Source organism: Petromyzon marinus, chromosome 43, assembly GCF_048934315.1.
Source record: "Petromyzon marinus isolate PM22_M1 ecotype Great Lakes invasive population chromosome 43, UKy_Petmar_22M1.pri1.0, whole genome shotgun sequence".
Taxonomy (NCBI): domain Eukaryota; kingdom Metazoa; phylum Chordata; class Hyperoartia; order Petromyzontiformes; family Petromyzontidae; genus Petromyzon; species Petromyzon marinus.
Genome location: NC_133709.1, coordinates 9235910 through 9259660, shown reverse-complemented (window position 1 = coordinate 9259660; position 23751 = coordinate 9235910). Strand labels below are relative to the sequence as shown.

Here is a 23751-nt window from a genome sequence, read left to right as displayed (position 1 = left end):
ACCACGGACCTCCCTTATCAAATAGGTGGGAAATTGGCGAAACAGGATCATCCATGTAACAGATAAAATAAACTCAAACTCTATTGCCGCGCCCATTTATCTCCCTCGACCTGGCCAAACGTAAGCTGCTTGGGCATGGATGGATATGCGCGCTACATGACCCCATGCAGCCAACAACACAACCTCCCACCGTCACCATGGCCAGAGTTGAGCATGCATCACCCAACACTGGTATTAAGAGGTACATTAGTATAACGGGGAAACCGAGAAAAAAATGATACACAGCATATATATGTTTAAAATTTAATTCAAATATTTTCCATGTCACACAAGGATTGAAAAAACACATTATGTTACACGTGAATAATAAGAATGTTTCGGGATCAAAAGGGCAAAACCCTGCAAAAACTTAGTTATCTACAAAACCCCCCATTACACACACCCACAGCGGCTGCGCTTGCACCTTGATTAAGCAAGCGAGGAATTCAGTGCATGCGCAATTACCTAAGTTTAAGACGTCGCCACAAACGCAACTAACACCAGCGACATTTCCCTGCCAACATCACATTCAGTAGGGAAAGGTGGGGAGTTACGTGGGGAGTTACGTGGGGGTTATTAGGGTTTCCCAAACACTCGAGTCCTCGCGACCTGCCACACACGAAGCACCTTGATCTTCCCTGCCCAAGTGCAAATGAGTCATTACGCACTGCACTTGCCTGATGATTAGTTAAAAATGTTCAACTCTAGATTGCGGTGCCGATTTGAATTAAGATAGAAATCGTGTTTGTAGCAGTAATACTTGTAGGAACCTCCTGGTTACACCAGCCCACAGGGGATTATTGTGTCCGTCCGTCCGTCATGCATCAAAAAATGGGAGGGGTGGGGCTGGGTGGAGGAGCTTGGTGGTGGAGGGAGGGGCTGGGTGGGGAGGTAGGGGCTGGGTGGGGGGTGGGAGAGGTGGGGCTGGGTGGGGAGGGGCTGGTCACCCCGTGGTGTCCTTATAAAACTCAACGTGTAACCTACTCACGCCGGCTTGTGCCCGCCCTCAAGGGCATATTTGCGGAATACATCACGTGCCGCCATTGACCATGGCCATTGACCGAGCAACCCAACGTTCCTACCAGCTCCCTCCGCAGGAATGTGTTAATACACCTTTGTTAATCCACTACTGAATGAAAGTCTCCCAACACCATGAAGGTCATTGGGTTGTTTGGCCATACTTCACCACGCTAGTCAGAGTGGCTTGGTGTAAAACGGGGAGGGGCCCAGGATTGGTTAAAATATCGTTTTTCAGTTCAAAGCCGACAATGAAACTTGGATCACTGGGCGGTGCTAATTTAGTCAGTCAAGAGTCAAATCACTGTACCATGGCATGTGTGTGCCACATGACAAAGAGAGCCAATTCAAATTAAGATTTTTTTCAAAAACCTCATTAACATGTGTGTACCACATGAACTAAGAGATTGACATTTCAAATTAAGAGACTGCGAGTGTATCAACGCGTCATTGGCGAATGGTGGTACAGTGGTTAGTGCTCTGTGCTACAAACCAGGCGACCCATATTCGATTCCAGTGAATTAAGAAAAAAGTGGCGAATATCTGAACCGGTCCTGGGCCTCTCCTAGGTCAACTCAGCAGTGGTAAAACAAAAAGCAGATGAGGCGAGTGTGGTGTTGGCCACCCACCACCCTTTAATACGTACTCGCTAGCAGCATTTGCTTCAGTATGTTAAAAGCTATGCAGGTGATCTTTGTCCACGTGTCAGAGGACACTCAATATTAAATCGGTATTCACTATAATCACGTGGGACGTGTTTACCAAATTTCAGGCGCTTGCAGTGTGTAACAACTCGTATGGTTAATGTGGCATCACGTGCCGCAATGGGTTCCGAGGATCGGAGGTTGGTTTGTACACTCTGATGAGGGATCAGAGGTTGGATCGCTAGCAACGGAGTGGGCGAGTGGCGTTGTTAATTCGCACAGCGCGTGAAAGGTGCGTCGCGAGTAGCACGACACAAGGGGAAACGCGGCGCTGGGAGGTGGGAGAATACCGGTTTAAACCGCTGACACACCGGCGTCGACTAGCGACTGCCCATACAGCTCAATTATCAAGCGACTGTCGGTCACTTTCATGGGAGGCCTAATGATAAAGTAGACTGCCGTGCACATTCACTTTGCATTTGCTTTTGTAACTCGAGATAACCCTTGAGAAAGGGACTCGTAGGCTCACTTAGCTCCGATCAGCTTATGTAATATATATGATTTAAAGCTTTCGTGACTGCAAGGATTCATCTTCTTTGGTTCTTTCGGTAAAGTCACCACGTAGAATGAGAATAAAATAATAAAATAAAACAATACAATTCTCGCGACGTTTCGGCCACAACACAAGTGGCCTTCTTCAGGTGAAAGGAACAAACCTGTCGGGACGACAGAGCTACAATGTGAGCTCTGTCGTCCCGATAGGTCGTTCCTTTCACCTGAAGGTCACTTGTGTTGTGGCCGAAACGTCGTGAGAATTTTATTGTTTTATTTTATTATTTAATTCTCATTCTACGTGACTTTACCGAAAGAACCAAAGAAGATGAAAATGTTTTACCAAGATAAAAAACAATTCCTCAGCTTTTTGTATAATTCACAAAAAGTATAGTAATTTCCATGTTTCCAAAACGGAATATTTTTTTGCCCAACAGCGATTGGCTTCCGGTGTTATTGTGATTTACGTAAAGTTTTAAATAGAAGCTTTCACGATATATAGATAAAAATCCGTCTGCGATCAGATGAAAATTTTCACGTGCTCTGTTAATTTAAACGTGCATTGCCACATTATTGTCCTCATTAGAGCCGTCTGTGATTAAATTGGAATTCATCATGTGATGAATGTGCTGTTATTCACAGTAAAATCTTCCTGACCAGAGCAATCCCTGATCGGACTAAATTGATCGCGATAACGTATTTCTTTTACAGGTTTCCCTCGCTCCATGCGGTAGTAGTAGTAGTTGTAGATGTGTTCCAACAAAACGGGCGCACAAAGCGAAACCACATGAGACAGCTGCCTGCCGAGTAGTGCACACGGTACACAAACGGTACACAAACGGTACACGCACGGTACACGCACGGTACACGCAGTGTTGCACCGACGTCCGAGCGCATAGCTGCACAGGAGTGAATTCAAACTGCGTACTGTATAGCGAATTTTTGGGTATAAATAGGTTTGGCATACATACGCGAAATCGCACAATCCGAATCCGTACAGAGCGAGGGAAACCTGTACTTTTCTAAATCAGAATATCTATTTATACTTGAGGAATCCGTTGAGCTATGAAAGCTCTTTTTCGCATGTCCAGTAGTCATTGCGATACTGAACGCCGTTTACCCAGTTACATTGCTATTTTCATTCCATTTGCGAGTACGATACGTTTATATTGTTTTGCTCGTACAATTGTTTATCAACCGTAACGATTTTCTCAATTCCTCATCAAGTAAAACAACTCGGCTGTAGCAAAAAAAAGTTAAGTCAGCTTACCCCAGAGATGGTGGGGGGGGGGGTTTAAATGAACGGCCATCCGCCTTCATAGAAATATTCTCACGAAAGATAACGGCCTTGTCGTGCGGTCACCGAGATATATTAAATCACGCGATTGTCATTTGCGTGAAACGTCGAGTGATGAAGGCTATCGCCATTCACGTTTGCTGCGGGCTATCGATTTGAACGCCATTCACTCTCAAGAAAAAAAAAAACACTCGACTAATAAAGTCGACGGCCGTTCACATTTCGCAGAGGGCTCGTCAATTAATGTGACTGCGATTCACTTTTTCAAGCTGCTATTAATGAAGTGCCACTTGCGCATTTAATTTGATGAGCGCGGTCACACTGCATTCGTTTATGAATTCAAATCGATTTCGGTGAAATTATCCACGTAGAATCGTGAGTACAATCATCGAATTGCTTATGATTCGTACACGCATGCATCGTGAGCATTTCCACCGCTGCCCATCAGAGGCTGCTACATTCACCACGAAAAAAAAACAAATACGATTCTCGGGTGAAATCGTCAGGACAAACAGTCAAAATTCGTCGAATCGCGGTCGCGGCAACAGACCGACCTCCGTGAAAGCCAAAGATCAAGTTAAGGTCCAGGTTTCTATGGCAGTGAATGGCGATCACTGTTAAAGGCACCACGGTGAAAGTGAATGACATCATCCACGTTTCATCTCGCGGGTTTGCAGTCCCCCTCGCTCCTAACGAGCGCCAGCAACACCGCCAGTACCAGTCCAGGCTGCAATGGGCAGCGCTGCGAGTTGAGTTCACGAGTTCACACGGTACACGAACCAGGCATGAAACAGTACACACATCGTCTTACAACAGGTACAGTCAACCCTCGATTATCCGGGATCATAAGGGGAGGAGCAGAGGTATGGCCCAGAAACAAAAACACGAATAATAAGAATTAAAAAAACTGTAAATTGGCTGATAAAACACAAATATTGATCGTTCACCTCGATGTGCAGTCACTTATTACCGATTCGTAACGTAACAGGCAGGGCCTCAATTCCCATCTGGGTCTGCTCCGGTGAGCGACCCAGAAAATATTTCTGCACCGGGCAACACCACGTCCAAGTATAGCTTTCACGACAGGGCCGCGACAACTCGTCACAAAAACATTGCCCTTTCCCAGTTGACCTGGGAAACATTCCGTGAGAAACGAAGCCTTAGCTCGTCATCGGTCGCCGAGTCACGAGCGAGGAGCAGCTAACCGTCGAACTGGCAAGCATGGGACGAGGTGCTAATGAGAGCACGGTGTAACTCACATTTCCTACATGTATTTTTTTCTGCTCAGTTTGCTGTCCTTCCCTCGCACATCCACGGTTGGTCACGTACGGTACGAAAGAAGTTCAACATACGTACTTACGTATATCTTCCATTGCCCCCCCCACCACCCCACCAAAAAAGCACGGTTAAGCCTTGTAATCCCAGATGACCCATGTACGGACAATCGAGCGTTGAGCGTGTAACGCGTGAGCGAGCTATTCCAATCATCCCATGGCAATCATCCCACGACCGACAGTGGTCGAATTTCCGTAGAACACTGGACAATAAACATCAAGCATTATTGCTCTTGATGGAAATTTACATTTCCCTACCACGTGCACACCAGACGCAACGTGGGCTATAAAAAGAACGTTATGAATCAGTGCATACGCAGATCACGGACGCAGAGTCTGACAAAGGACGCGTAATTTTTTTTTTTTTTTAAAGCTGGAGAGCACGCAAAGCAGCACGACAGAGTGATACACGATGGGAATTACACCGAGAGCAGGATTAGAGACCACAACGCTAGAGAGACATCGTATCGACTGGGGGGGGGGGGGGAGGGGGGAGGAGGTCAGGGCAGGACATGCCGTGGCTTGAATGGACGATGGACAAGACTGGTGATGCAACAGTAGCTGAAGGAGGGAAAAAAAAAATATGTCCGAGAGGATGACCGCCGTGAAAGGTGGCGTAATGAAGTCGCCTCGTGCGTGCACAAGCAAGATGGAATGTAGCGTCAGGACTGCGAGGAAGTTTGGTGGTGTGGGGGGAGGCCTGCATCCAGCAGTGGATAGAACAGGCACGGTGACGACGAAGATTCCAATGACGAGCGAATCTGGCCGAGTGGTTGGGGCCATCTCAGCTCCCGACTTTCCTCGTGATTCGAATACGAGCATGCACCTGGCTTCGAGCGATTCGGCGTCACGATTCAAATCAAGAATTGGCTCTTGTTTGTCCCTTCTGTACAGTTTCCCTTTTCCTGTGTCCTCAGTTCAGTTTCAATCACTCCATTAGCCTAATTGTGTTAGGCGTGATGTGCTATGAAGAAGCATCATTGCCTGAAACGTTGCCTATTGTGTATTTTGTTCTTTTAAGGCCACACAGTATTATTGACGATACGTGTTGAGCTTCTTTGTTATTCGTAGTATGAGATCACATGCGTTCAATATCATGCATCAGATAATACATCCTGGCGTCTACGATTCGATGCACTTATATCATGAACATAACGATCGGTGTTCATTGGCGAATATAAGCATCTTTTACAGGTATAGGCAGCACCAATAATGTCGCACGAGTGCGGACATCGATTACTTGCGATTTACCCAAAGTAAATGTCGACGTTTCCTCGAGGCTAATTGGACAACTGAGGAGGAACAAACGAGGCTGAACAGAGGCAAGAATCAATACAAATGAGACAAAAAAAACTGGTCGATTCTAGGATCGAATCACGACCCCCAAATCTTTACAAATCCACTCAACTGCGGGAGGGCGTGTGAACGACTGCCCGGCTGGCTGCGATGCATTCGCAAAATCCCTGCCGACCGCCAATTGTGAACCTACAGTGAATCGACGTCAATAGCCGTCACAAGATATGGCGCTATCCTGTCGATGCTGCGACAACCCGGAGCCATTTGCTGCCTTCCTTATGCTAGATCCCATAGCCGTTGTCGAGGCGACACCTCACCGCCAAGGACCGCTCTTTACAGTCTCATCACCACCACCACCGCCACCGCCACCATGACGGGTTATGATCTTCCCATTGGTTGCACACCTTTGGGTGCCATTGCAATGCCAGTCTAGGTAGTAATCTGCCCCTCCCCCTATCCAGCACCCACGTCCCACGCACTACGACCCATTCTCACGGCCCACTTGCTTATTAGTGTCATCATACTGCATTTAAAATGTACTGTATATTCATTAAAAAAATAAGAAACGGTCCCCCTCCGAGAGAGGGAGACCGTGGATTGTCTTAATGCTGGTGAATCTACTTGGTATCACCCTACCCTACCGCATCCCCCGCCCCCTTCTCGACCCCCCACAAACGCCGTAAAGCAAAAAGGGTGTTTCCGCATTGACACACAAAAACAAGACTGCACACCTTGCGGGGGTCTGCGGTAAATCAAACGACTGTTGTGACGTCTCTCTGACGGCGAACTGAGTTAAAGGGACCGCGGTAAATTCACCGAGCCAATGCTGAAACCCGGACCCGTCCAAAATGCCACTGCATCCACCACGCGCGCAGCCCCGTCAGTACACGTGTACTGCATATTCATATCCAAAACAAACCCTTTCTTAAAAATTCATTATATTATTGCATCACAGACATATACGTTGCCATTGGTGGCAGCATTAACACGTTGGCTTGTCACCTCGCCCCTCTCTTCTGCGGCTCTGTGGGCTCCTCATCTAGTGGCCTGTGAGGACACGCAGACAGACGGGCGGACAGACAGACGGGCGGACAGACAGACGAGTTGTCAGGTGCTTTAAATATAAAAAAATAAAAAATATGTATCCCATTTTTTTCTACTGGTGCCGTAGCATGTCACATGGCATCGAAGAATCCGTTCAGAACTCTGGAAGGGCAGTGCAACCATACGCGTGCGAGTATGGCTGATGCATTAAGGTGTGTGTGTGGCTGCGTGTGTGTGGCTGCGCATGTGTAGCTGCGTGGTGTAGCGGTTAGCGCGCTGCGCTACGAACCTGACGACCCGGGTTCGATTCCCGCACACGGCCAACATCAGTGATGACTATCTGAACCGGCCCTGGGCCTCCTCTAGGTCAACTCAGCCTCAAATGGGTACCTGGTGTGATGAGTAAACATCGCCACTAGGGAGACAAAGGCGGCCGGGCGTGGTGTTGCCCACCCGCCCCCTCGTGTACCGTGCCGGCCTTTATAGGTGCTCGCTAGCAGCACTTGCCCCTACATTCTGTTAAGGCTATACGGGGGATCTTTGTCTTTGTAGCTGCGTGTGTGTACGCTCGAGTGGTAGTGGAGTGGTTAGCGTGCTGCGCTACAAACCCGACGACCCGAGTTAGATTCCCATGCACGGCCACCAACACTGGTGACAATAATCCAAACCGGTTCTGGGCATGCCCGAGGTCGACTTAGCCTAAGATGAGCACTGTACCTCGTGCGATGTCTAAACATCGTCACCCGGGAGACAAATGCGGCAGGGCACGATGCTGGGCACCCACCCCCTTCATGTGCCATGCTGTACCTCATAGGTGCACTTGCCAACAGCACTTGCCAAAACGGTTGGTTTAGGCTATGAGGGTGATCGTTTTCTTAGCACGTTAGACTCTCACCTCCTCTCACTCCCTCCCCGTGGGTGCCAGGCAGTGGCGGAGGAAGAGAATCGCTCCCCAACTCCACTTCTCCATCAGCCTCATCCTGAAGCTTGCGCAACTCCTGGTGGAGCTCGGGTTGTCCGCCGCCAGCATCACCACCGCCTGAATCAGCTGCGCCGCCGCCGTTATCCGCCTCTTTGAGAGGAATGGCGTTCTCGTCATCTTTGTGCTCCTCGTGATGGTGGCTGCCCCCGTGGCGCTGCTGCGGTGGATAGTCGGCGCTGCGCTCACGGTCGCCATCGTCGCCGTGGGCCTGAACGTCCGCTTCGTTCGACTCCGGCAAGTCCACGCTCTCCGGAGGATGCGTCTCGTCCAATCCACCCTGCTCACTCGACCCGCGATGGTCGGGGACGTCCTTTGCTGGGGCAGCGTCGACCTCATTGTCGTCGTCGTCGTCACGATCACCTTCCGCTTCAACATCCTCCTCCAGCTGCATGGGGATTTCATTCTCGTCAGAGGATTCAGCATGGTACTCATGCAGTCCGCCGTCACCATCCTCCGCCTTCTGCTCTTCTTCTGTCCCGACCTCTTCTGCCTCAACGGCCTCGTGTTGCGACACAGCCTCTGCGCTGATCTCAGACTCAAGCTGAACCTGCAACTCCTCCTCCTGCTGCGACTCATCTGACGCCTGCTGCTGCGCACCATGATCTTCATGGACCTGTTGAGATTCACCCTCCACCACCTCCTGTGGCGGGGAATGCTCCTCCTCGCCATTGTCCCCTGGCTGATTGGACGCATCCTGGGCCTGCTCGTCCTCTCCAGGGCGGTGTAAATGCTCGTGCTGAAAGTGGCTGACTTCATCAGGGTGGATGGCAGCGTCGCCACCATCGTGGTGTGGGTTGGCCTTTTCATGGTGTGGGTCAATCTCGTGCCCATCAACACCGTCTTCGTGGTGATGGTGGTCACCCTCTGGATGAAGGTGGACCTCCACATGTTGATGCTCACCCCCATGGTCATGACCATCCTCTTCATGATGGTCATCTTCTTTGTGAGAGTGGACCTCGTGGAGGTGATCACCCTCAGATTGCAGGTGACCATCGTCGTGGTGGTGCTGTTGGTCGTCTCCATGATGGTGATCCTCATGCTGAGCGTGGAGCTCCTCATGCCGAGCGTAGACCTCCTCATGCTGAAAGTGGAGCTCCTCATTCTGAGCGGGGAGCTCCTCATTCTGAGCGTGGAGCTCCTCATGCTGAGCGTGGAGCTCCTCATGCTGAGCGTGGAGCTCCTCATGCTGAGCATCGAGCTCCTCATGTTGAGCATCGAGCTCCTCATGCTGAGCGTGGAGCTCCTCATGCTGAGCGTGGAGCTCCTCATGTTGAGCTTCGAGCTCCTCAGGCTGAGTATCGAGCTCCCCATGCTGGGCGTGGAGCTCCTCATGCTGAACGCGGAGCTCCTCATGCAGAGCGTGCAGCTCCACATGCTGAGCGTCGACCTCCTCTTGGTGCTCATCACCGTCATCATCATCGTCACGATCATCTTCTTGATCAAGGCCAGCCTCCTGTTGGCGGTAGTCCTCTTCACGTTGATCATCTCCCTCCTGATCACGGCGATCCTCTTGGTGATCGACTTCATGATGACGGTGGACCTCCTCATCTTGATCATCATCATCATCATCCTCCTGCTCTGGATCATGCCCGTGGTAACGGTGGTGGTCATGGTCATGGTGGTCGTCACCTTCATCGTGGTCGCCTTCATGGTGGTGGTGGTCGTGATCATCTTCATGGTGGTGGTGGTGGTGGTGGTCACCCAGTGGCTTGTGAACGTCTTGGTCTTGTTCATCTTCGTGTTGTCGGTGGTGGTGGTGGTCGCCAGTGTCGGCAGAGGGAGCCTTGGCCTTAGACTCCTCGCTGCCGGTGAACTTGCTCTGGATGGCTGAACATAAAACACGAGCCGTGAAGGACTGAGGTGGCCACCTGGCTCAGAGATCAGTGGCAATGAACCACCATTGTCTCCAAAGTAATAATAGTAATTTGAACCTGCAACGTGGCATCACACAGCATCGGCTCGCTCTCGTAGTGAGAGACAGAGGATGACTGAGGCACAAGGAGGAATCAAGGACAAGTTGGAAGGCAGCCACGTGGTGAGCCGATGCAAATAACTGCCCAAGCTCAGCAGTCCCCAATATTTTGATTTAAAGCTTTCGTGACTGCAGGGATTCATATTCTTGGTTCTTTCGGTAAAGTCACGTAGAAGGGAAACAATAAAATAATACAAATATAAAACAATAAAATGCATTTTATTGTTTTATATTTGTTATTATTTTATTGTTTTATATTTGTTATTATTTTATTGTTTCCCTTCTACGTGACTTTACCGAAAGAACCAAGAATATGAGTCCCCGATATATTAAGGTGTTTTCAGCCAATTCATTGTTTACATGTGGAAGAAAACCGGAGTACCCAGAGAAAACCCATGTGTACCGCCTTCACCTGACAAGCCAGGGTATGGCACCTCCTCGGCACGGGAAGGGAGTTTCGTAACAATAGTGCAGTGATCTACCAACCCTCGCTGCCTTCAGTGCTGGATTTTCAGGCCACGTGTGTAGCCACCACCACCCGGGAGATATCCACCTAGTTTGAATCATCTCATTCGTTTCATTAGCCCGAACGTAACATTTACAAAAAAATCCTAAACAGATGCTTGCGTGAGCCTAACGAATTATTTCAAACTCTTTGGCTCTTTCGGTCAAGTCACGCAAATAGAAACAATATATCACGACGTTTCGATTGCATCACAAGCAATCGTCTTCAGGTGAGACGATTGCTTGTGTTGCGATCGAAACGTTGTGATCTATTATTTCTATTTACGTGACTTAACCGAAAGACCGAAAAAGTATGAATGCCTGCAGTCACGAAAGCTTTAAATCAAAATTATTTCAAACAGCGGATCGATAAACCGGTACATGCCAAATTCCCAACCAGTCACCCTCACCCCTCTGAATCTGCTACAGGGCAGCCAGACAAGAGCTCCACAAAGTCAGATAGGACAGACAGTTCACACACCTGCTAGCAGGGTGTGCATGTCCTCCCCATCCACGTCACCGTCTCCGTCCCAGTCCAGCTTGTCTGCAGCAAGGAGGATGTGGAGCAACACCACAGCACCGAGTCAGTGGTTGGGAGGGTGGATGGGCGATTGGCTGATTCGATGGTTGAGTGAGATAGTGAATGGGTGGATGAATGGTTATTGGATGGATGAGTTTGTGAGCGAGTAAGTGGTTGAATTAATGGGTTGGAAAGTGAGTAAGTGGGTGGGTGATCACGTGGATGAGTGAGTGGGTTGGTCAGTTGGTGGATGAGTAGGTGAGTGAGCACGTGTGTGACCGAATGCATGAGTTAGGGTTGGTGAGTGAGTCAGTGGGTAGGTGGATGAATGAGTGGGTGGGTGATTGGATGGGCGAGTTAATAATGAGTGTTTTCGTAAATAAGTAGGTGAGTGAATGGGTATCAGGATGACTATATGAGGGGGTAGGGTAAGTAGGTGGATGAGTGTGGGTGGTGAGTGGAATGATAAACGAAAAGGGAGGTGTCAATTAAGGTATGAGGATGTAGGTAGGTTAGAAGGCAGCATAAGGTATAGATTTATGGGTAGGTAGGTGAGTGGGTCTGGTGGGCACGCATGCTATTAGCCTCATCGCAGCCCTTACCTTGAAATATTTTCTTGACATCCTCCACGTCGAAATCCCTGTCCCCGTCCATGTCATAATCGGTGAGCTTTTCTGAAATTTTAAAACACAAGGGCTTAGTTGGCTACGGAAAAAGAAAACAGACGGCGTGTGTGTTTTGTCTATCAGGCACAAATTGGGAGCGGAAGTGTAGCGGTTAGCGCGTTGCGCTAAGAACCCGCTAACCCAAGTTCGATTCCCGCTCACGGCCAACACCAATGCCAATTATCTGAACTGGTCATAAGTCGACTCAGCCTAAAATGAGTACCTGGGTGCGGCGTGTAAACATCACCACTGGGCAGACAAAGGCAGCCGGGCGTGGTGGTGGCCACCCACCATATCGTGTGCCATGCCAACCTTCATAGGTGCTCGCGAACAGCACTTGCCCTAACAGTATGTTAAAGGCTATATGGGGAATCTTTGTCTTTGTCTATGATGTGTGAGTTAGTGTGATTTTTCTGTGTTTGTGCTTGTTTCTTTTGTAAAGTCAGTACACATCAATGCTCAATGTTCATACGCATCAACGCATATGTCCAAACATGTGAGCACTTGTGTGCTTGTGCATGTGTAGTATAATGTCTGTATTCATGTCTGTGTGTACATGGGTCTGTACGCTTGCGTGTGTATTTATATACGTGTATCAGTATGCGCCAACAGCCCCTTTCCACAACAGTCCGTCAAAAGGCTGTACAAGGAATGTGTCGTGTGTGTATGTTCATGTGCGTACGCATGTGCGCTGCACACACACGTGTGTCTGTGTGCTGTACGCGTGTGTGTCTGTGCGTAATTATTATACATGTAAAATGTAGTCAGATGGCTCCACGGTAGCACAAGCGGCTCTCGATTGGAAGGTTGCGAGTTCAACTCCTGGTCGTGGGGGGATAAGGAGGCCCAATCGTGTTTCCATTCTAAATCAGGTCACGCTGCGTGTCTCAATCACTTCGAACAGACCCTGCTCTTCATTGGCTATACAAAATGGAGTACTACTTTATGAGGAAGTGCTATAAATGGACCCCCCCCCCCCCACTATTCATAACTGGCTCAGGGCTGTAAACACAGCAGGTGAGCACCGCCTTAATGCTCGATTCAGCGAGATACCGCTCACTTCTTTGTTTGATGGTGTGTGTGTGTGTCTATGTTTGCTTGTAACCTTGTGTGCGACTGTGAGTGCGCGCGCATGTCCGTGCCTGCCACCGTGTCGGTGAGCCCCAGCGTGTACGCCAGCACCACCGAGAGCACGAGGGCTCCCGTGAGCATGAGGCAAGTGACGACGCCACCCCCGCAGCCGCCCCAGCGACTCCGCCGGGAGGCGCTCGGCTTCCGGTTCCGTTGGGTCGTCCGTGCGGTGCCAGGTGGCCTCTTCTCCATTTCTGCACGCGAAAAATACGCACAGACAAAGGTGCCCCAGAGAGCCTGAAACAGACCGCTGGGGGGGGAAAGGGCGATTCTATAGCCAGCGCCTGTGTAGGCTGGCAACGGCTGACGAGGTGGGGGGTGGTCTTGCCAGCACCACGTCCAGCCGCCTTTGTTTCCCCCACTGACGATGTTTATACACTGCACCAGGTACTCACGTAAGGCCGATTCGCCCGAGGGGAGTGATGATTATTTTACATCGTGTAGTTCAAAGCAGATTGCATCTAAAAATGCTGAAATATTTGTAACGTGTGGCGTTCGTGCTGTGGGGGGTGGCTGATGTGATGTGATTATCCGTGGCCGGTGTCATTAGTGTCATTTGGTCAACCAGGTCACTTGTGCGTGTGCGATGGGTAGAGTGGCACGGGGAACGCGAGACTAGCTGTCACCTCTAACAACGCTCGCTCGGGGTGGTTTTGTCTTCATCTTGTAGTCAGGCCACCACGGGTTTCCAACGAGTGGTGAGGTTTTAGACAGTGAGCGGAAAAGTGGAAACTGTCCAAATTGTCCCAAAGAAAAAGAGAAATTACGGCTGGGCACACATTCTTCACGCCTACGCCCTGTCGCATTCCCGAACTCGCACACACAGACACACACTATGAATGAAGGCTGCCTCAACCGTCGCGAGGCACCACGACTGTTTGGAATAGCCTTCCGGATATCGGGAAGACCCCACCATCCAGCAAAGCAATTTGGATTGCACGGGAGCTTCGCGCGCACACACACTCGCGATTTTACCCCACCCTTGGTTCTGCTCTTCTTGGGTTCTGGAGCACCAGTGTAGTAGTGGTGTAAACTCACACGGTAGACGAGATTCTCTGTAAGGGCTATTGCCAGTTGATTAACTACTACAATCACGTACAGAATCACCGGATCACACCAGAGGTAGACACTTCTACACTTGGTCCTTCCCGTGGACCGTCCCGGTACCCGCTTAACTCCTCGGCCTATCCTCACCTAAGCTCCCCACGAATCCTACTCTTTCCTCGGCCTAGGGTCTCGGTGCCGAGCGGCGTGTCTCCCGTCTCCTCGAGACCTCCGTTCCCTTGGCTCCCCACAACGACCCCGCCACCCGGCCCGGGGTCCCAATTAAATAACCCTCCCCTCTAGGTAACATGACGTCACCCTATGATGTCATCCAGCTCTTTCCTGCCGATGCCCTCACTTCCTCCCATTACTCCTCTACACTAGTATTGCTGGATCTCTAGGGCCCACCACACCCATTGCAACCAGACCCCAATCACACCACCCAACTCTCACTCGTCATCACAAGGAAGCGACCTCACGCGCCACCTCAACAATCCACCTGCGCACCTCAACCGCAATTCAGCACTACCTATGCCACACCGCACAATAACTCGAGACCGCTCAGCACTGCCGATCCCATAGTCGAGCAGCTCGGTTCACCAATGAATCTCACCCCTGTCCGCAACACAAGGGTTCCGGCTTCACAGGTTCCACCGCTCCATCCTTGCGTAGGGAAGCGCTGCGGAGAAAAGCTCCTGGCCCTCGTACTTAATCCCACCCCATTCCCGTTCTGCCCTTTGAGAAAAGCTCCTGGTCCTCGTACTTAATCCCACCCCATTCCCGTTCTGCCCTTTGAATTGACCTTGTTCTTGACCTTGATACATTGGCTATACTCCGGTACCAACTGTGGTCCCGACGGCCACTCGAACTCAGACAGGGGGTCCCCCTGTTACTTCAAGGACCCTGATGTACAACAGCATTTTAAACTACAAAGTGTAGTGTAGGAAATTACCCACAGCGTAAAGGAAGGCAGTTCCCAGTCGTTCCCAGCTAAGACACATCTACCGATTTATCAGTTAATCCATTAATGCTCTCACGAGACGTACGTTGAAATGTGTGTGCGCGTGTATGTGCAAAGGAACGGTTTATAATGCAAGTAAATCATGTGCAGGTATTACCTTTCGAGCTGTTGAGTCAAACTGCACTCGCCCTTTAGTCCCCACTGCTGCTGGTTCTGTTGCTCGTCGTGAGCTTCCTCTTATGTACAGCCCTATCCATCCTTAGCCAATGCAAGCGCAGCCTCCCCCCTTAGGTTGCAGTTTTCAGTTTAGTTTTCAGTTCATTTATTTTGGTATAGCCCTGTGAGCCATTCGGCTCTTGAATCGGGTGCAACCACAACAAACAATAAAAACAAAAACACGAACAAGAACAACATCTTACAGTGACTATGTGACTGTGCAAACAGAAAATCCATGAAAAAAACAGCAAAATATTCCTGAAAAAAGCACCGTACACCAACGCTGTGTGCAAAAAATCCCAGTGGGATGCAAGTCAAACAACAACAACAACAACCACAAGAAAGCTTAGATTAAGGCCATCAGTCTAACTCCGTACTACAATAAAACAAACATGTCCAAACCAAAAAACGTTTTCGAAATCACCAAAAAATAAAGCCATAATTGCAACGTAACAGTGATCATAGGGACTGTGACCGAATTTTTACAATAAACTACGTAAATAGCATGGAACACCAAATCTTAGAGCCATAGCTGGCTGCATGAGTTACTCCACAACAACAGAAGCATCAGGTATTACACATGCCTGCCTACCTAATTGTTCCAAAGCAAGGGGCCCGAGTACCCAAATGACTTACGCAATTCAAGTTAATTCTAGAAATTGTATAGGCAAAGACTCGTCCTAATTTCTCGATTCCAAACGGGTATTTGGCGCAACAAAAATGTGCGTATATTCCGTGAGGACTTAGGAGCGGTCGAGGCCACCCCTGACCAGAAACGTTTGCCATAGCTCAGGTCCACGAGCACGCGCAAACGCTCTCACAAACTCCTATTAAGGCCAACAGGGCACACGATGAGACGCACAAGATACAAAAGACTAAAAAGCACGCGCACACGAAGACATTCCCGCGGAAATACGGCGAAAAATTGCATGCGTGCAATCTCTCACACTCGCACAAACGAATGCACACGAAATCACATTACTTTCAAATGTATTACTAACATAAAAATACAACTTATCTCAGCCACAGACTGGCTTATGCACATGAAGTGATGTCATGGCAGCCATGTTGCATAGGGACTTTCGCAGTGGCCATGCTGCATGAGGGTCGTCTTTTCCGTGCAGTTGATTGGCTAATGCAGTGAAGTAATCCCGAGCGACCATTGCCACCCGTCCATTTTTGCAACCTCGTTAGGATGTACGGGAACACGCGTCAATCTCTTGGTGGCTTTTATGTGATTTTTCTGTTCTCAGGCCCCGTAAATATGCACACTGTTTTCCCGACAACCAGCTGCTCGATTTGAAAAGCGTGCAAAATTTACTAGTGAGCAATTGCCTGCTGGGTAGACGATTCATTCCCCCTCCACACGAGCAAGTCAAGCCAATCACCGCTCAGTCTCGACCAATTACGACTGTCGCCGCAAGCATCTCTAACCAATGGGTGTCCAGGCCGTGGGCACAATGCTGAGCTATTTCTGTCATCCAAGCGTGAGCTTAGCCAGAGACCTGTCCACACTTCCGAGTAGATATTGCACCACGCCACACTCGGGGGAAGCCACAGAAAAAATCGGGAAGGCAGCCTGAACTGGCGCCAACAATTGTCCAAGCTCTTGTCGTCCTACATTGGGATGTTTATCCAATTCCTTGGGAGGCATACAGGATGTGATCGGATAACGAACACCGATCAAATCCAGGTTGCCGAGTTCGTAATGCAGTGCATGCAGAAGCACTACGCTACTGCTCCCCACACGTAATTGCACATGGGACATAACTACACATAATGACTGTACACCCAAGACATCTACACTGTTCACATATGTAGAGGAGTATTGTGAGTAACCAATGAGGGGTGCGAGCGGATTGAGAGTCAAGGATGACGTCACGTATTACGTAGGGGGCTTTCGGAAAGCACTTTCGGGAACGTGGGCGGGGCCGAGCTGGAGGGAGGAGCCGCCCATGGGGTTCTTAAGGGGGACCCCGTGACGGGGGGCGAGGTCGTCGTGGGGAGCCGGGGTAAGGACCGGCTGGAAGAGGGTCTCTCTTTCCTCGTTGCGGAGCGGTGTTGAGTCAGAGAGCCAAAGGGATAGCCGAGGGTAGGGTCCAAATAATATTCAGTGTCCGGGGTGAAGGACCGAGATAGAGTGCACCTACACTGGTGTGAGTGTAGGATGCCGAGTGTGGAAGTGTTTATTAAACGGCAACAGCCCTTATAGTATTCATCGTCTCCGCGTGGTTGTACTTAACACATACAGTAAAACCTTGCATTGTGAGCATAATTCGTTCCGGAAACGTGTTTGTAATCCAAAGCACTCGTATATCAAAGCACTCGTATATCAGTTGTGATCACGTGACGCTCGGCAGACAAAGCGTATACGTACACTACTCGTATTGCAAGACCCTCTCGCTCGTTTATCGAATTAATATTTAATTTAACATTTTTGCTCGTCTTGCAAAACACTCGCAGACTAAATTACTCGCAATCCAAGGTTTTACTGTATATATTTATACACACACACATATATTTGCACTGCATGTCGCGGCACCCAGTTTGGGGGGGGGGGGGGGGGTCATAACGGCCACCGCGAGCCTGATGTTCAGATCTGGGTCTAGGTGTCTCTTCTCCAAATGCAGTTCAGAATGCCCACGTCAAACCTACTGAGACATTGCGTGCAACACAGCCAAGATTTGGTATCTCCAAAAGGTGCATAATGGCAATGTCAGAGCCACTGAGATCTCCAAAATCTGATGATTCATCAAAGCCCAATGGTGGAGGATAGGCAGCTGCATTGCTACATGCTTGGCAGCTCAGAATGACCCAGTCTCTCTTTCTCAGGGAGGTTCACAATGGCTGTATCAGAGCCACTGAACCAGCATTGCCAACACCCCTGGGTTTCCTCGATAAATTGGCCCACAAAACTGACGACCGCATCATCCGGAGTGCGCCCAATCTCTTCAGATCTCGGAGGATAAGTAGGTTTGAACCTTTACGAGTGTTCTTCATTGCAAGGCCCGCGGGCCACTGGCGGGCCCTGATGTGCAGCCCCCCTGACAATAAACAAATGTGAAAACGCCCCATCATGCTGTCAAACCCAATGGTTTGAAATGCGTGGCGGTCCTCACACTGATGTCTTATCGGCGAAAGTGGTCCCCCCTCTGAAAATTAGTTAAGAACAGTGACCTACACAGTGCTTGGAAAGGCAACTAAAAATGCATCATAGGTTTCGAGGCTGTACTAGGCTGCACTGTAGTAGGCAGCAGAGAGTGCTGGCAGCAAAATCCGTTTTACTGAACTACTGTGCTCCCACGTCGATGCCAACCCCACATTAATTAGCACGGTGAAGTATGGTCAAACAAACCCCTTGGATTCACAAAGGGCTGTGCATTATGTTGAATTGTGTTCTGTAACGACTATCTCGGGGCTATTGAATTAGGACAGCTACACACCTGGGTATAAACCCTGGCTCACTACTGGATTCAAGTCAACGAAGATGCAGGTGGCTCGGCTGAAATGGAATCATGCATTGTGAGAATTATTTATAATTTGGGCAGATCATATGCGAATGTGACATCAGTGCTTTGTCATACGTAAATATCATAAACAGAGTTCATTACGTAGCCATTTCAAGAGAGCTGCTTTCAGATGCTGATTGCATTTTATTGATTCACCTCTATTCATATCCGTTTTTCTTAAACAACTCACTTTGGCTTCAGAGATACACATCACTGACGTGTACGGGCTAACGTCCTGTAAACTTCAGCTGCTTTGACAATCACCAAGAACAAATTTGCATAATGATGTAACACACGATTTATCCGCCATATTTTAAATACCCAGAGTGTTAATCTTTATCGACCTTTGTACTTATGAGCATTAATAACTAGATAAAGAATTCATTTGAAAGACGTAACAATAATTATTGACTTGTGATATTAATATTTTGAATATGTATTTTCTAAAACCTGTGTGAATACGATTATTTTTTTATTATCTTGGCTTATTTTCCAAAAATCACAATTTTAAAAGAAAATCTATTTTTCAGAAGGGATGGAGTGGTGGCACAGTCATTCACGTACTATACTGCGCACTGAACAAAGGCTATCCAAGTTCCGTTCCAGACAAGCCTCGGACATCGGTGGCAAGTTTTATCTGAACCAATCCTGGTTCCCCCTCCCCACCGGGTGAAACACAGCCAAACAACACCAATGGCTGCCAGGGCATGAGAAGGCTTTCATTCATCAGTGGATTTATAAAGGGGCTGTAAATGTAATTGATGCATTATTAAGAGCTCACATATAATAAGAGCATGTCAACTGCATGTGGAAAACCAACGGCAGTGCTAACAATGCTGCTGTGGCTGTGGGTCTTGCACTGCCATTGAATAACGCTGCAGGGAATAGACTGGGAATGTGGAAACTCTCGCTCTGGGTTTAATGAACAGGTTGAAATTTCCAGCCAAGAGTAGTATAGTCTTGTGTGTTTTCGAATGTGGGGAGCGGTCACGCAATGGTTTGTGCACTGCGCCGCGAGCTCGCACGTCTGGGTTCGATTCCCGTCCGCTGCCTTAAAAAGGAGTTCCTGGCGGAGTGTCAGGTTTATTTGTTTGAACAGGTGAGAAATCAGTAAGAGACCAGGACAACCTCAATTGCAAGTGTGACGCGTAAACAGGCAGGCCAGCGACGTTCCGGCCACACCATCCCCTCGTGCGCCATGTCTGCCTCCGTAGGAGCTCGTTAACAAAAGAGCCAACAGTCTGGATCTTCGTCTGTGGGTAAATGCAACCGAAATTTGTCTGGCAAGTGAGGGCGAGTGCAAAACGTGGCAGGGCAGACTTCTAAAATCTCACGCACGGAGCATAATGGACTTTGAAGTTGTAATCCAGATGTTACCAGTTCCATCTCACAGCACGGCAGTTGATTTAAAGTTGGACATTCCTCAAATGCCCTCCCCACCGCCCCCACCTCTCTGCTCTGTCCACCGAGCCAATAGTTTACACGCAGGTCATGCGTGGTGGGGTAAAGTGTGGGTTCGTCCCTTTATTTTTTACACCTGGACATTGTGGTAAAGTAGACCAAATACCATTTTTAGTGGCAGGAGGAAGATTTTTTCACATGCTTGAGAAATGCTTACTGAGTAGGGGTGGAATGACAGATGTCCATTATTTAATTGAATTGCAATCTTGAATGAATAATATGAATCATATTATTGGCGGGGGTGGGCATAACTATTACATAACCCTACAAATGCCACCGCAAGCTTAATAAAAAGCTGGTAAAATTGGTTTACTTTTGGACGCACAACAATTTTCTGAATTAAAATTGAAAACAGATTTTAACTCAAGACTCCATGCCCCACACAAAGCACAGCTCTTATATAGCAGATGCACGACTTTGGCTGTGTCACAGGCTGTCACACACAAGTCTCAAGCTTTGATATTGTTAAAATTAGTCTATATTTGTCATATATAAAAACATAGTATAAATGACTTACTGTGATTATATATTAAAAAAATATATGTTGGCCGTTCCAGAATGTGTGCTTCTGTTTCTCTCTACACAAGGAACACGAAAGTAAAAACAAATATTGTGCACCTAAAATGTATTTAAAATAATGTCGACTTAAATGTCATATGTAACCCCGGTCGTCCTTGCAAGAGGCAATGTTGTTTCGTGGGTCTCAATTGCTTTATTTAATTTATTGGCGTGGGTCTCAGTTGCTTTATTTTATTTATTGGTTACATAAAACACAGTACTGCGAATGAAATATCAAAAACTATACCGTAAAGTCTACGGCTGGGCATTACATTATTAATAGTCTCTAGTGATGTCAATACACATTCGATTCTATTCTTGCGTATAGTGGAAATATGTTAAGGAGATAAATTCCAAAAATCGAGGTCTGCTCCCCATGACGAGAGGGCTTCAGGAAAGAGGGTCATTTATTGTGCTGTTCCTCCACTTCCCTTGAAGGAGTGCCGACTACAGAGTGGTTTACTATAAGGTCCATAGTTTTGGGTTGCATGGGCACAATCACACGAATGTGGCTCGTCTTAACTGCATTTCCATGCTTATTTACACGGGCCTCTATGTATCATTGAGTCTCATAGTATCCCCTATCGGTCTCATATACAGTCCAAAGTTTGGGTTGCACGGTCAATGCATTCATTGCAATGCGCCAATGTGTGCAAGTGATGGCTTTAGTTACGTCACCAGTTATGAAGGGCCATTGCCCAAAACGTCACCTATTGTATATTTTGTTACCACAATGTTCTTGAAGAATGTGTTGATGTTGTTATCTGTGCCATACGTCTTCATTTTTCCTCGTTCACGAAGAGATTTTGCATAAGAGACCATCATGTCTGACAGATCACGGTACACAAGAACATGACGGAAGAATACATATTGGGCAGAACGGTACGAGACTGGAACAGATTATAAACAAATACAGACGGAACAGACGGGCAGAACAGATAGAACAGAGTCCATGATACGGACAAAACGCACGATTCAGACAGAACACATTCATACTTGTCAACCCCTTATCAGTACCCCTACCTTATTACAGGCCAATTCAGACATTACTGGTCACCCCGTGCCCCTTATAAATCTCAACCTTCACCCTACAAAGTCCCATCACAAGGCAGAAACACAAACAAATATTTATTTTTTAAGTTGCCCGGAGCGAAACGGCTGTACACGCGGGATGGAACCCGAAAACTCAATTTCCCTGAACAAGAACACGGGCTAAACCATCTGGGTTGACAGCGGTGCACAATGATACGGAGCGGACACGAGAGACATCGACCATTTGAATGAATCGTGACACCGCCGAATCGCGGTCGTCAAATCGTTACCGCTTTTGGCATTTGACCCAGAAAGTACAGTGCGATAGTGAGCGGGTGCAGTGCAACAACGTGGCACTGCTGCTGCTGATGATGATGATGCTGATGCACAGCGACACTCAATGTGGGGGCACAGTGACCATACAGTGCGCTCGTGTGCATACAGTGCGGTACTGTCTTCACAGTGCGGTCGTGTCCGTACAGTGCGGTACTGCCTTTACAGTGCGGTCGTGTCCGTACTGTGCGGTACTGTCTTTACAGTGCGGTACTGTCTATAGTGCCGTCGTGTCTGTACAGTGCGGTACTGTCTACGCAGTACCGTCGTGTCTGTACAGTGCGGTACTGTCTACGCAGTACTGTCGTGTCTGTACAGTGCGGTACTGTCTACGCAGTACTGTCGTGTCTGTACAGTGCGGTACTGTCTATAGTGCTGTCGTGTCTGTACAGTGCATGACCGTCTACACAGAACTGTCGTGTCAGTACAGTGCCGTACAGCCTACACAGTACCGTCGTGTCTATACAGTGCGATACTGTCTACACCGCTGTACTGTTCGCACAGTGCGGTCGTCTGACAGTGCGGTACCGTGCACTGTGCGATGGCGCCCATACAGCGAGTGCCAAAAAGTGCGGCACAGTGCAAGCAGGACGCGGTTGCTAATACATTGCATTAGTGTCACTGCACGGGTGCGTCCAGCGCGGTGCGGGTGCCACGCATCGGTGAGGCGAGGAAGACGACGATGAGCAAACGCCGACCACCGTGACGATTACCACGGTCAGGGTTACCGTTTAAACGGCTCGCGGAGATGTTAATGACTGTGTCCTGATGGCGTGACGCCTATGACGATGTTGAAGCTGGTGATGTCGATTATCGATCGTGTCAATGACCATTCGCGATGATCGAAGACGATGCCCGTGCCGAGGACAGAACGGCGATCGCCGCGACGACCACCACGTCCCCGATGACAACCGCGTTGACGGCTACGTGCGTGTGAGTGTGCGAGTGTGTTGAACTTCTTCCGCACCGTACGTAGCCAACCGTGCGATTCCAAGGACAACAAACTAAGCAACTACAGTGCCATGACGGGTATGAGTGCCTACGACGACGATGATAACCACTACAATGCCAGGCCATTGCATATTTCATAGCCGTGAAGATAATTCGAATGACCATGACGAGAACGTCATCGTTATCAGCCTGATGACGATCAGGCTGATAACGATGACGGATCGTCATCATCAACACCACCACCAACAACAACCAACCACTTTCACTAACCATGTTGCGCGGTGTCCAACTTTTTCGGCGTCTTCTTTCCCATGGCCCCTTTGTTCTTGCAGCAGTAGCAGCAGCAGCAGCAGCAACAGTTGGGGTCGTCAACCTCGTTCACCGCAACCTCGTTCACCGCAACCTCCTGCTGCTGCTGCTACCTCGGCTGCAGAAACCGACGGCGTGGGCACTCCCGGTGCGCATGCGCACTCACGCCCCCCACGTGGCCCGAGGGCGGCACGCGTTAGCCCTATGCTTATGTGAACTACGATATGCGCGGCGTTACGTTTATACGCGCTACCATATACAAATTAACGTGCTTATGCCAACTGCGGAATGCGCGTAGTTTCTATGCGGACTGCGAAATGTATAAGCGTATGTCAATGTTAACTACGGATTTTGTAGGTGTGCGTTTATATGAACTACGG

The 23751-nt window shown here is 48.8% G+C and overlaps 1 protein-coding gene across 1 annotated transcript; it reads right to left on the bottom strand.

Moving 5' to 3' along the window:
* Positions 1–291: 291 nt before the first annotated feature.
* On the bottom strand, positions 292–23533 carry LOC116951599 (uncharacterized). The gene is made up of 6 exons (XM_032970357.2): positions 23333–23533; positions 13009–13191; positions 11804–11875; positions 11163–11225; positions 8119–10032; positions 292–7226 (listed from the first exon to the last, which is right to left on the bottom strand). Exons 1-6 carry the CDS (start codon positions 23373–23375, stop codon positions 7219–7221), a joined length of 2283 nt encoding a protein of 760 aa, XP_032826248.2. The 5' UTR covers positions 23376–23533; the 3' UTR covers positions 292–7218.
* Positions 23534–23751: the final 218 nt, after the last annotated feature.